The sequence below is a fragment of the Chelonoidis abingdonii genome, chromosome 8 (assembly GCF_003597395.2).
Source record: "Chelonoidis abingdonii isolate Lonesome George chromosome 8, CheloAbing_2.0, whole genome shotgun sequence".
Classification (NCBI taxonomy): Eukaryota; Metazoa; Chordata; order Testudines; family Testudinidae; genus Chelonoidis; species Chelonoidis abingdonii.
Window position 1 is genome coordinate 25,455,219 of NC_133776.1, and position 14,131 is coordinate 25,469,349.

General features: G+C 42.6%; 1 protein-coding gene across 1 annotated transcript in view; it reads right to left on the reverse strand.

Moving 5' to 3' along the window:
• GMPS (guanine monophosphate synthase) overlaps nucleotides 1-5,260 on the reverse strand; it is a 72,407-nt gene extending 67,147 nt beyond the window's left edge. Inside the window, exon 1 of the mRNA XM_032787410.2 lies at nucleotides 5,091-5,260. Coding sequence (XP_032643301.1) covers nucleotides 5,091-5,117 — 27 coding nt within the window. The 5' untranslated portion in view covers nucleotides 5,118-5,260. The remainder of the gene's footprint in view (nucleotides 1-5,090) is intronic.
• Between the last annotated feature and the right edge of the window lie 8,871 nt (nucleotides 5,261-14,131).

A 14,131-nucleotide genomic window follows, 5' to 3' on the forward strand; every position in this document is an offset into this window, starting at 1 on the left:
ATTACACATACACACACAAATATATACACATACACCAGAATTTCCTTTCTTTATTGCATTTATGACTTAAAACTGTGGGTTTTTAAATTGATTAATGAAAAAGTAGGGTTTATTTGGGGTTTTTTGAAAACACTCCCCTATTCTGTGTGTTAGCTCATTAATAATCCAGCAGTAATGAAGTAGAAAGAAAAAGTCTAACATAAACTCTCGAAAAATGCTACTGTAGTCTTTTAGAAGAATCAGAGAATCAACTCTTATTTCTCAGGTCAATGAAGAGCCAATTGCTAAGAGCAGGTGGCCCCACAATTCATCCTTTAACAATAACTATCAAATTCCGAATAAGGTCAGATTGGGCCAACTATGACAATTGCCCTCCTAAATCCTCAATTTAAACACCAATACTATTTTAACTTATTTTGACAGGACACACGAAATACAAGAGAAAGATTATTAAGAGTTCATACACCAACATACAGTGCAAGAGAAAGTGTTGAAGACAACAGCTGTTGCTAGAAGAAGACAGATCTCTCCTAAACTCCATGAGTTCTCAAAGATAATTACTAATGGCTTGGAGATCTCTTCAGCCAGTTCCTTAAATATTCTAGGATGTATTTATCAGGCCCTGTTGACTTGAAGACGTCTAACTTGACTAAGTAGTTCTTAATTTGTTCTTTCCCTATTTTAGCCTTAGATCCTACACCATTTACACTGATATTCACTATGTTAGTCATCCAATCACTGCTAACCATTTTTGTGAAACCTGAAACAAAAAAGGCTTTTATTTAACACTGGTCATTGCTGCATTTTCTGTTATTGTCTTTCCCTCCTCACTGAATAATGGGCCTACCCTGTCCTTGGTGTTCCTCTTACTTTGAATGTGTTTGTAAGATGTTTTCTTGTTACTCTTTATGATCCTTGCTAGTTTAATCCTGTTTTTTGCCTTGGTCTTTTCAATTCTGTCCCTACATATTTCTGGGTTTTTTTTATAGTCATCCTTTGTCATGTGACCTATTTCCCACTTTTTGTATAACTCTTTTTGAGTTTCAGGTTGTTGACGATCTCCTGCTTAAGCCAGTGGTCTCTTACCATACTTCCTATTTTCCCCATGTGTTGGGATAGTTTGCTCTTGTGCCCTTACTAATGTCTCTTTAAAATCTACATTCTTAAATATGTTCCTGTAGTATTTCTATTTAATATATATTCAACAAAAAGAAATGCAGCTTTAGGCCCTTGACAGGTAATTCTGAATTCATTAAGCAACAGCACATTAGGTCTAATGGGTGCAAATCCAAGTTAGTCTAACTCACATATTAATCCTAAATATGGCACCATGACAGCAATGGGACTGCATGTGTGTTTAAGTTACGACAGAATCTTATTCATTGATTTACAGCTTGGCTAAAAATAAAAGCTCTCAAATACAAATTAGATAAAGGAAGCTTTAGTTAATAAAACAGAACGCGTTGTAACTTTTACTCAGAACAGAAAAGCATAGGGAGAGTGAAGAGGTATTACAGAGCAAAAATACAGCAACGCCTTTCCATCTCTCTTGGGATATTAAATATTTCTATTCAACTAATTTAAGTCACAAGAGTTCACATTAAATACCATGTCATATGTGAAAAATGCCCAGTTATCTGTGACTATCAGCCAAATAAGCCCATTGCACTAATACAAAATAGTCATCTTATGACTTGAATTTGCTGGCAATTTCACAGAGAAAAATCTAAGAATTCTGAATCTTAAGGCATTTAAAAGTTGAAATTCAAAATCAATATATTGAAATTACATTATCACCAGTTACAGCCCTGTGAAGTTTGATCTCCCTATCCAAACTGCCTTATATTAACTCTCTCAGCAGCCCCGAAATATTCTTTGTTCTATTACATTTTTAAAAATTGACCACAATATTAATTAAACGAGCCTTGCAAAAAACATGAATAGCTGCTTAAGTACATAAATATATCTAAAGATAAATTATAAATGTCCTATTCATCAACTTCTCTTAATTTCTGAATACTGTTCTAAAACCATAAATATACAAACACCCCCAACATAGTGTTAAGTGTGTAATGTTGAAGAGACATTTTATACATACACAACATTTTGCAAGACTTCTATTAACCCAGTTTTAAGTTTGTGCAGTACTCAAGAGCAAATCTGATTTTCTGAGTAGCTCAGACCAAAGAATTCATACTTGAATGCCTAAACTTTGACACCTGAATTTGTATTCAGGTGCATAAATAAGTTGCCTGACTAATGACAGGTGCTAACACCCACAGCTCCCATTGAAATCAGGGGCTTAAACAAGCCAAAACTGAGTTTTGGACGATCTTTTTCAAGCTAGTGTAGGTTTTATTTTGGTTAAGAAAGCTATAAAAATGTATTTGGATTTTTACAAAGTACAATAGAAGAGCACTGATCCAATGTTTTTGTCACCGTTTAAAATCTTTTAAAAATATACATAAATGAAACAAACCCAACAGTTACCCCAGATCAAATCAAATAACCTAGCAACAACATTAATACAACAAATTAATCAACCTCAAACTTACCTCCCCAGACCTAGGCCACCATTACCTAATCCCATGCTATAGTCATTTCCTCATAAACAAGGGTTAAAGGTGGGCCTTGCATAGGGTGACCAGATGTCCTGTTTTGGCTGAGAAAGACCTTAAAAAAGGCCCCTTTGGCAAAACTGGGCATTTGTCTCATTTGCTCTTGCCAAATGATCATCAGCCAGCAAGAGCAAACTGGACAAATGCCCAGTTTTGCCAAAAAACTGGGGTGTGACCCCTAGCTGTAGAATAGAGGAATGTGCAGGGGAGGGGAGCATGACAACGCCTTTTGGAGCTGTCTACAGCAGAAACTTTTGCTGCTTTATCTATACTGGTATAAAGTGGCAAAAATACTCAAACCTAGCATGGACACAGTTACACCATAGCTTATTCTGGTTTGGAAACTAAAATAAATGTCCCAGTATAAAGTACCTTTATAATGGCGTACCTGTGTCAGCAAAAAACTCACATCCTAACAAATACAGTTATACCCATAGAACGTAAGTATACAAATGTGAATCCATCAGTAGAGTCAAAACCAAGTAAAATGCATTTTGACTTAAGCTCTCTCATGTGTATTACTTGAGTACATTAATTATTGTCTGTAGCATGCTAAACTGAATATTATTTATTGCCAAAGTGTGGTCCTGAATCATTAGAAAAGGCATTCCAGTCATGAGACTCACACTCCCACCCCATTACTGCAAATACATAAGCCCTGATCTCCAAAGAACTCAACAGGGCTTGCACAGGCATCTTACACGGATCTGGCTGCAGGACTGTGACCAAAATTTTTAAAGCATTATGGGATTCCTCAGGATAAAAGTCACTATATAAATAAAAGGTATTAACAGAACTGTCTTGTTTTCTAATTAAGACAAAATAAAATTAAAGGATCAAAAAGAAGAAATAAGGTAACTTTAAATATATAGTGCTTGTGATAGCTCTAAAACACTTGGGGGAAAGAGTAAGCTAGTTGAAGGAGTTTAAAAATAAACTAGTTCAAAATAAAAAAATGGTAAATTTGAAGTAAAGCGCCTCTGAACTGGAACTGAGCTATAATGAAGTCATTGTGAATCTCCTGCCCTATACATCCTCAAGGCCTATCAGTAATAGAAACAGCAGAGGAGCCAGGCACATGCAGCTCTTTACAGGCAGAGGTTTGCGGCAGTACTGTACAGGGGCTCACAAGATCTGATAATTAATTCCAAATTCCTTCATAAAGATCATGGGCTATGAAATATCAGACACTTCCCCTCCCCATTAAGCCCCATGGATCACATACCATCCACTATATTCAATGTTTTCTGCTTTATTTCATAGATTTGTAGAGTTAAAGGCCAGAAGGGTCCAAGCATTTAATCTGGCCTTCCACATGCCACTAAAATGCAACCATAGATACCCCTGTCCTAAATCCAACAACACGCGCCTGACTAAAGCATAAATGCACTGCAAATTTAGGTTGGGCACTATCTACAAAAACTAGGAGAGCAAAGGGTACCCTTCCCCCAGGAGCTAGTAGGAGTATTATTCAGTCTGCTTGCTGTGCAAAGGGAACCGGAGCTTTTGGCTCAGAAAACTGAAGGGGGAAAAAAAAAAAAAAGACTTTTGTCCCCACTATGGGATTATCATTTGTACAAAGCTACTGAGCAGATACTGGGAAAGGTTGGAGCTGGGGAAACCTGTGCTCCTTTCCCCGTGGGGGGATGGAGACAGGAAAAGACCAGGACACTTGGGTGCCATGTCCTATGCAGCAATGGGACCCATGCCTCAAGCCAGCAATACGGGGAAAGCACTGGAGGAATGTGTGCTGTTTCCCCCATCCACTGAGTGGGGCACCCAGACTCCACCACACTCAGGTGGTGTGTGGGTGTGCAGCTGGCACCTTTACTGTTCTCACCCCAAATCCCTGGGCTGGACAGGGGAAAGGCTCCACGGCTGCCCACTTGCGCGGCTTCCCCCAACCTACAACTAACACACCGGGGGCGCCAGCGTTTCTCCTCCCCTTTACCCCCGCCCTCATGGGGCACCTGTGGGGGCAAGCAGCAGCAGCGATAATGCAAAGCCCCGGCCGGGGAGCACATGGACGCTGCACAGGGAGGCCACAGCCAAATGTCCCCTCCGCTGCCCCCCTTCCCGCAGCGGTGCCGCTGCCTGCGCTCGAGGTTGCGAGCACCAGGCACGACGCCCCATCCCCCGCTGCCTGTAACATGTGCCCTGGGCGGCGCTTCCTCCCGCTGCAGGGAGTCCGGCCGGGGACTCACATCAGGGCGGCAGCGAGCTCCCCGCGCAGGGGGTGGTCTAGCCGCGGGCGATCCTGGGCGGGAGAGGAGAAAGAGGGAGCCCGAGGAAGGGCCTGGGCGCGGAGTCCCGGCTCCCACCAACCGAGCGCACAAAGCACCCGGGAGGAGGCTGGCAGGCCCGGCGCGGGGAGTATCGTGGGGCAAGCGGCCGCGCGGCCCGGGCTGTCGGGGGAAGAGGGTAGCGCGCGCGCGCGCTCGCTCGCTCCGGGGCTCCCGCCACAGCACTCACCTTGGCGTCTCCATTGCACAGAGCCATGGAGCCGGCTGGGGACTGGCCGCCGCGCCGCACGGCCGGGGACGAGGAGAGGGCGCCCGGAGCACGGGGAGGCTGCCGAGGAGCCGCCACCGAGATGAGCTAATCCTGCCCGTGTGCGCCTCCGCTCCCCCTCTCCCGCCACTGGGAGGAGCCGGACCCGGCGCCGCCCCGCTCCCTCCTCCTGCCGCCTCCGGAGGGGGCAGGCGAGGCAGCCAGTTGAGCTCCTGCGGCTGGGGGGACTGAAGGGGAGAAGCGCGGAGTCCCTGGTTCGGCCCAACGGCTGCGGGGGGACGTTAACGGCTGGTTTGGGTTTAGCGGAACGACGGGCTGGCCGCGAGCGGCCTGTGGCCGGGGCACATCGTGGCTCCCAGCCTCGCGGCGTTCCCGCTAGCTCGGGTCCTGGGAGGCGCTGCCCTGGCACCGTAGCCCCTCAGCCCTCGTCCCCCTTTCCCTTGGCCCTTCCTCCTCCAGCCGCCTGCCTTTCTAGCAGGGGCGGCTCTAGCTTTTTTGCCGCCCCAAACACGGCAGGCTCAGGCTGCCTTTGGCCGCGCGCCTGCGGGAGGTCCCCGGTCCCAAACTGCCGCGGAATGCGCAGGCGGCGGACCTCTCGCAGGCAGCCGCCCCAGGCACGCTTGGAGCGCTGCTTTCTAGGCCTCATTGCAGAGGTTTCCCTTGCCCCTCAGTGTGGCCCCACCATCTGGGCTGACTGGCTTCATTAAACCCTCACGCCTGACCTGTAACTCAGCCCCTCTGCGTCTGATGAACCTGGATGCATCTCGCACCAAGTGCAAGTGATGGAGGCGCCATCTCACGCCAGATCCCTCTTGAAAGCTCAAGTAAAGGCGCAGGGGCCTCTGTCCCTCCAACTTGGACAGACCTAACTTAACCAGAGGTGAGTTGCAAACCAAAGGAGATTGACCACTCGAGGCCTGTCTGCGCCGGCTTTCACGCACGGAACAGCTGCAGAGCTGAGCTTCCCTGCAAGCAACTGGTAAATGCTCTGTTGTTGTGTTGCTGTTGCTGTATACAGCTAGATAACTTACAGGTAGGAAAGGGAAAAGAAGAGAGAATAACGAAACTGGGAACTGTTAGGTCCTGAGCGTGGCTTTTAATGGATTGTCTACAATTGTCTAGGCTGAGTGGAAGAGCTTGAGAGCCGCCAGGGAGAGAAACGATCACTTAAAACACATGTAAAAACAGAAAAGTGAAAGGACATAAAATAAATAAAACCTCTTGTCGTGTTTAAACATTTCAAAAGACACGTCAGATGTTAAGGGTCCCCCTGCAATCAGCAATATATAATGACAGTGTACCAAATTTCAAGGTGCAAAAAAACATAGAAACTAATGTTGTTAGTCAATTTAACAAGCATAAATATTCTATTTAAATATAAATTAGTTGGTGTGATGATAGCTATGTGATAACCTGCATTTATCATGGAACTTTGATTTCTCACTTACACTTAGCCCACAGAATACATTTCCCCTGCTGCTATTTCTAACATTCCAGAACTCTGAGGAACTTCCAAGAGCTGCTGTTTTCCTCCAAAATCAACCTATCACAAAAATATTACGTCCTTTTCCCTTGGAAATAAAAATTTCACTCAGTTCTTGGTAAAGGATGGGCAGTATTCAGTCCTGCAATGCTGATAGCTGCCCAGTATGGAACAGAAGAGCTCTATATACTTCAAAAGCATGTCTCTTTCACTAACAGAAGTTGGTCCAATAAAATATATTCCTTCACCCATCTTCTGTGTCTAATGTCCTGGGGCCAGCCTGGGTATAACAACACTGCAAACAAGTATGTTTCACACATTCTAGCACATATGGTCTGATACCTTTCAACCTATGAGTTCTAAAAGCAGAAACGGAGATTCTCAACTAAATCTCGCCAAAGAGTTTTTTTATGAAATGTTTTCTTTGTTGAAAAATGATTTTTGGAAGTTGCATTATGTGCTAAAAATGGTCAGCATTGTGAAAAGGGTTTTTTGTGTGAAAAATTGCTTTTTGATATTTTTCAAAGGTTTTTATAAATGTTTTGAAAAATATTTTTAAATAGTCATAAAAACTTAAAAACAAATGGATGCTCTATTTTAAACACTTTAAGAGGAAAGGAACTTTGACTTTTTTGGAGGGTGGGGAGGAGGGAATAAATTTTAATTTTCCAGCCATCTGTGTTTCCAACTTTCCAATGGATATGCAGTACTTGTTCTAGCCCATTCAGGAACCAAGGCCCCAATCCTACAAATACTTATGCACAAATTAGCCCCCACTGACTTCAGTAGGACTACTCAGGGCAGGAAAATTGTGCATAGTCAAAGTATTTGTAGAATCAGGGCCTTATTGTGTAATACTAATAGTAGAAAAACTATCTTAGGTTATTTATTTGTATTGTGGTAGTACTTAGGACTCGCATTCATGGTCCCAAGGCCCCCTGGTTGTAGATATAGTATGAACACTTTTTTGTGTAATGATGATATGCTGAATACATAATGCGTTATAAGGGTTTTATTGTCACTCATTTTGGATGACCTATATAACTCACCCTTTGCTTCACATCTTGTGAATAATATAGACATCCCTAATTCTTGTAATGCTTTTATACCATAACATCTTATCCACTCCCTTTGCCTCCAGTATTAGACATTAATGCTGCTTTTTCAGACATTTCAGAATAGATGTAATAGGCTCATTGGCTTCAGCCACACTACTCACAATGCATGAAGTTAAGCATATGCCTTTCAGCATTGGGGCCCAGGTGTGGAGGCAAGAATTCTATTGTCCGTGGACATCCAAGAAGTTCCTTAGACCACTATCATGTCTTATTGCTTAAGTAGTGCACTTACTAGCTGTGCATAAATTAAGATTGTTTTTCTATCTCAGGTTTTTCATGAAATTTACAGACTACTTGAGCTTTGCTATCATAATTGATGATGCCATCAGAACCTCCTCAATGGAATTACATCAACATTGTGCATATTTGGGGTATATTGTTCCTTATATTAATAGTAGTCTGTTCCTAATAACATTTGTAATTAGTATGCATTCTATAATTTATTTACTAGTAATTGAATACTAATTACAAAGCCTATTAATTATAGATTCTAGCATTGTATGTGCTTTTGACTCTCTATTTCTAAATTTGCTAAATATTTTTTTTTATGATGCAACAATTGTATCTCAATTCTAGCTCCCCCAAAAAACTTCAAAGTCAATTTTCTCAAGCCCCCTGCATTGAGGTCTGAACCAGAGTTGTGGAACAAAAGGTATTTCCACACATTGCACAGACACTGCAACTTTTGTGCACACTCAGCAATGTGGGTTACTTATGTTCCTTGCACAACTAATCTACATGGACAACTATGTGAGTACTCCTGGGCTGCCCAAAGCTATGATAGAAATTTAATACAGGCAGTGTTGCCAATTCACACAATTTTATCATCTGTCGTCTTGTAGTTGGTGCCATTCTAAACTTTCCAGCTTCTGGAATAATTTGATTACATGAGAATCTCAGCATTCAATTAAAATAAATAAATACAAATCTAGCCCTCATAATTGTGAAGAATAGTTTGAAAACATGATATATAGAGAAAAATATAAAGAATCCAAAAATATTGTTTTAAATCTAATGATTTTAAAGCCAATAGTTACATTTGACTCTGGCTTATGATTTTTGAACATGAGGTTGACACTAATATGTTAATTTGAGCCCATTTTGAGAGTAAAAGTAAAGAGGCAGACTTTGGTACTTTAATCAATAGACAATTTTTCTGGGAATCTCTTTATTAAATATCCCTTTAGAAAAGGACTTTCCCCAGTCATTTGTGTACCAGTGAAAGTTCTTATAATGAAAAATACTTGAGGAAATTAACTGGATCAAAATAGTTACTATTGTTACCTCTCTAAACATACTTAGAAATCTCATTGGAACTTTATCATACAAATTTTAAGAAAGAGAATCATGGTTACAAATCAGATTAGACGGGGAAGCCATGAAACCTCAAGTTAAAGTATAAATTAGAATTAGCCTGCTTTTCTAACAGAATGCAAATAATGTCATAGATTCCAGTAAAGTTTTGTTATAAGGATCATAATATAAGTTTATTTTACACTAAACATTTTAATCGGGTCACACCAGCCAAAAATATCTTTCAAGAAGTCCACAGAATTTAAAAATGGGAGAAGAACTGATCTCAAAGTGGCAGTAGTAATCAGAGAGAAATAAGAGAGAAAATGTGTTTGTGACAGTTCTCTTAACATAACGGTATAAATAGAGACATACAGATAGAACAATAGGACAGACCTGCTGACTTTAGTGCTAAAGTTGTTACTGGTTTTTACTTCTGTTACTGCTGCAGAGTGAACACTGCTAAGCAAGGATGAGCTAGATTATATTTCTTACTGTTCATCATCAACAGAATTGTTTACTAAATTCCAGTAGGTTACTCTTTTTCATACTGAGGAAGATGTTTAACACCATCCCAGAGAGAAGATTTAATTACTTTTAATCTTTAGAGATTGGGGGGTAAAATCCTGACCTCACTGAAGTCAATTGGAGTTTTGCTATTGCCTTCACTGGGGGCAGGATTTTACTGGTGTACTGATTAGAAGCCCGACCCTAGAGGTGCTTATTAGCTACAGCTCCCATTACTAGTTGCAGCAGCCCAGCACCTCTTGGGGCCCAGGCTACAGACCACATGACTAAGCCAGAGCAAAGCAAAGAGAGCAAGACCTTTTCCGTGTTGTGCATACAAACCATGTAGTTCCATCTTTTACTCACTAGAAGTGCCTAGTTGTCTTTTTTTTTTTTTCCCTTGTATTCATTACATGGAGGTAATAAATCTTTTCCCTCAAGGACTCTCTTCAAGGAGTAAGTTATCTTTTATAATTTGCTGAAGTTATTTTTTTCAAATGTTTCATGTTAAATATTTCTTTATTCTGATAATTTCCTTTATATTTAAAGTCCCTCCAGTTAGGGGCTCTGTGGGCTTTATGGGGACCAAAAGCCAGTTTTGCCTAGGAAGTTTGAAAAATGTGTTAAGTTATCCCTACATATGAACCAACCCAGGGCACTGATAGCCTTGAAAATATAAGTAGATATAAAATTATCAAGAGGATTGATATCCACTTTAGATATTCAAATCACAGCTTCGATTGACTTCAGTTGCAGCTGTGAGTGCTCAACACTTCTGCCTGTCAGACCCAAGGGATATCAGGTTGGGCCCCCAGAAAATGAGGAACACACAGTGTGACAGTCTCTATCTCTATGTTCACCCTTTTTACAAGACTATGATAAATTTTGTACAAAATGTACCTTGTGAGGAGGTATCATTTAAAAACTCATAATTTGCTGATCATTATTGTCCTGGTGAAATGTGTAGCAACGTTGTATGTAAAGTTATAAAATTCTACTGGCCTGACATTGCTGAGATGTGTTCCAAGTTTAGAAAAGCAGGCACAAACCAGTTCAACAAAATAAAATGGACTGTCACCTGGTTAAGCATCCATTCTTTGGCAAGAAAAAGGGTGTGAGCGAGAAATCTATTTTTTGGCAAAGAAACAGCTAGAGGTTCCCATCACCACAGACTTGCTGTCTCCTGAACGTCAGCTGGCGATGATTTTCAAACTATACAAAAGGGAAACAGATGCTGCAAAAGTGCTGTCCCTTCATCTCTACTCATGGCATCCACAACACTTGAAGAACACAAGAAGCATAATTGGACTGGAGTGGGATCCTGGCAGAAGGAATTCAGCCATTAACAGTACTCAAACATGGTGAGAGAGACTTTTGCTTTGAAATCACTTAGCTTATTAAGTTAGGTGTTAGTTGTGTTTTACCTTTTATTTCTTTTGAAACCAATTCTGACATTTATGTTTCTTTACTTGTAATCACTTAAAATCTATCTGTAGTTAATAAACTTGTTTCTTTGTTTTATCTAAACCAGTGTGCTTTGATAGAATTTCCCAAACACTTCAATTTGAGATAAAAGGATTTGTGCATATTATTAATAAAATGACAGACTTTATATGAGCTTGTATTGTCCAGGAGAGGGCTGGGCAGTACAAGATGCACATTTCTGGGGGGAAAGCCTGTGGCTGGGAATTTGTTGGTGTTGCTCTGCAGCGTAATACAAGAGTGGTTGGTCATAGCACTCATAAAGTATAGTTGGAAATAATTTACATGATGGAGGCTGTTTGTGAGCTGACCAAGAGTGATAACTCTCACAGCGAAGCAATGCAGAAGGCACTCCAGATTGGAGAACTGAGGAGACACAGCTGTTCAACAGTCCAGATTGCATCCTGGGAAATGTCACACACACTTAGCAAGCCACTGTCATATTTTAACTTAAATAACTTGCCTACCTTCACATAGGAACTCTATGGCAAAGTCAGGGATGGAATCTAGTTCTCCAGAGTAGCAGTCTAAGACCATTCTTTCTCTTCCATCAATCCACTGCCACATTTATTACATACATGCCTTTCAACTTCTGCAACAAATAAGGCAGTGATCTTACAGACAACAGTCTCTTGCTGCACACAACCTTGCTCCAGTCCCAGAGCAGGTACATCCCATGCACTAAAGGAGACGGTCCTATGCAAAAAATTGTATGTGATCATAGAATTAAAGAGCATGTCCTAATGCACGCACAAGGCAACCTTAATTCTGGCATTTCCTAGCTTTTGACTAAGAAGTGCTCTGTGTAAGCTCAGAAGCTTGTCTCTGTGACCTACAGAAGTTGACCCAATAAAAGATATTACCCACCTTGTCTCTCTAATAACCTTAATGTTCTTTTAATTTAGCTTTGTGTGTAATTTTCTAGGCTTTTAACAAAGAAAGAATTTGTTTTTTCAGCTATCATGTGGCATCACAGTGCCAACCGCAAAGTTATCAGCAAGGTTGGAACGATTAGATCAGAGGTCTCAAACATGTGGCCTGTGGAGTTATTTGCTGTGGCCTGCCAAGTTCCCCCCACCCCCCTGCATTATTTCTTGTGGCCGCCAAGCTCCACTCACCTGTCGCCCAATCTCCTGCAGCGCACCGTGTCCCGGCTCCTCTGCCTACCTCCAGGCACTTCCCACTGCCAAACAGCTGTTTGGTGGCACTTAGCGCTTTCCAGGAGAGAAAGGAGTACTGCATGCGGAGAATTGCATGCTCAGGGGAGGAGGCAGAGAAGAGGTGGGGCAGGGCAGGGGTGGGGATTTGGGGAAGGGGTTGGAATGAGGGTAGGGAAGGTGGGAAGAGGCAGGGCAGGGGCAGGGCCTCATGGAAGGGGTGAGTCGGGGCAAGGCCTGGAGCAGCGTGGGGGGGGTTGTTAGTGGGCAATGTACTAGTCCTCACGTGGCCCCCGTCATTTGAATTTGAGATCCCTGGTTTAGACCTCTGCCAGTTGACCTAGAGGAAAAACTGACAGCAATAGCAGGATATCATCATCTATGTCGGGTGGTGAACCTGTCACTCCAGAGTCACGTGCAGTTCTTCAGAAGTTAATATGCGGCTCCTTGTATAGGCACTGACTCCGGGGCTGCAGCTACAGGTGCCAACTTTCCAGTGTGCCAGGGGGTGCTCACTGCTCAATCCCTGGCTCTGCCACAGGACCTGCCCCCACTTCATGCCTTCCTGTGCCCTCCCCGGAGCCTGCCATGCCCTTGGTCCTCCCCCTCCCTCCCAGAGCCTCCTGCATGCCACAAAACAGCTGATTGGGAGGTGTAGGGAGGGGGAGGTGCTGATTGATGGGGCTACTGGTGGGTGGGAGGTGAGGAGAGCGCTGATGGGGGGCTGCTGGCATTTTACTCTTTAGTGCCCCTTCAAAATATAACATCTTATTTAAGGTTTCAGCTGAAATAATAGAAATGAAACATGGTTACTTGGGTACCAGATGCAATAAATAATTGGCTATATAAGAAACTCTTGTTTTAGCTAAGGTCTTATAAATGGCAATGACTGGGTATAAAAAACTAAACTGTTAAAGGGTTCATTCTAACACCTGCCTGACTAATCAATTGGCTCTACATTGGGTCTAAGCACCCCTGATTTAGCCTGTTTGTAAGTCTCTTGATCAAATACTTATACATGTTTTGTTGCTGTTTGGATGTAATAAATTACTTATTATTTAGGCCTTTTAGACATGTTTAGATCAGCTACTCAGACATTAAGGTAAGAAGGGACTTTCATGATGATCTTGTCTGGCCTCCTGCACATTGCAGGCTACAGAACCTCACCCACTCATTCCTGAAATAGACCCAGAAATTCTGGCTGAGTTACTGAAGTCCTCAAATCATAGTTTAAATACTTCAAGTTACAAAGAATTCACTATTTACACTAGTTTAAAAATGCAAGTGACCCATGTCCCAGAGCAAAAAGGAAGGCAAAAAACCCGCAGGATCTCTGCCAATCTGACCCAGGGGAAAATTCATTCCTGACCCCAAACGTGGCAATCAGTTAGACCCTGAGCATGTGGGTAAGAGCCACCAGGCAGATACCTGGGAAAGAATTCTCTGTAGGAACATCGAGCCTCCCCATCTAGTGTCCTGTCTCCAACCATTGAGGATTTTTGCACTAGCAACTGCCAATCAGCCACATGTCATCATAGGTAGGCCTATCATACCATGCCCTCCATTAACTTTATCAAGCTCAGTCTTGAAGCCATTAGGTTTTTGCCCCCACTGCTTCCCTCGGAAGGCTGTTCCAGAACTATGTAAGTACCATTCAGCCTTTGGATTTAATAAAGGAATATATGGTTAAATTAGTGTCATGGTAATACCTGCACTAATAATGCCAACACTTGGGAATCGTCAGTTCCATTCCAAATTCTGGAAAGGGGTGTTCTCTATCCTCCTGTCCTAAGTTCTCTCTAACCTGTGTGGCCATGCAGCTGCCTATTAAGTCCCGCCAGCCCCAGCATGGATCTGCCTCAGACTTGCCGCTGCTGGGGGAGAGGTACCCCTCTCCTGGCCTAACATGGACCGGCCCTAGACTTGCTGCGGCTGGGGAAGAGGAGCCCCTTCCTTGGCCCA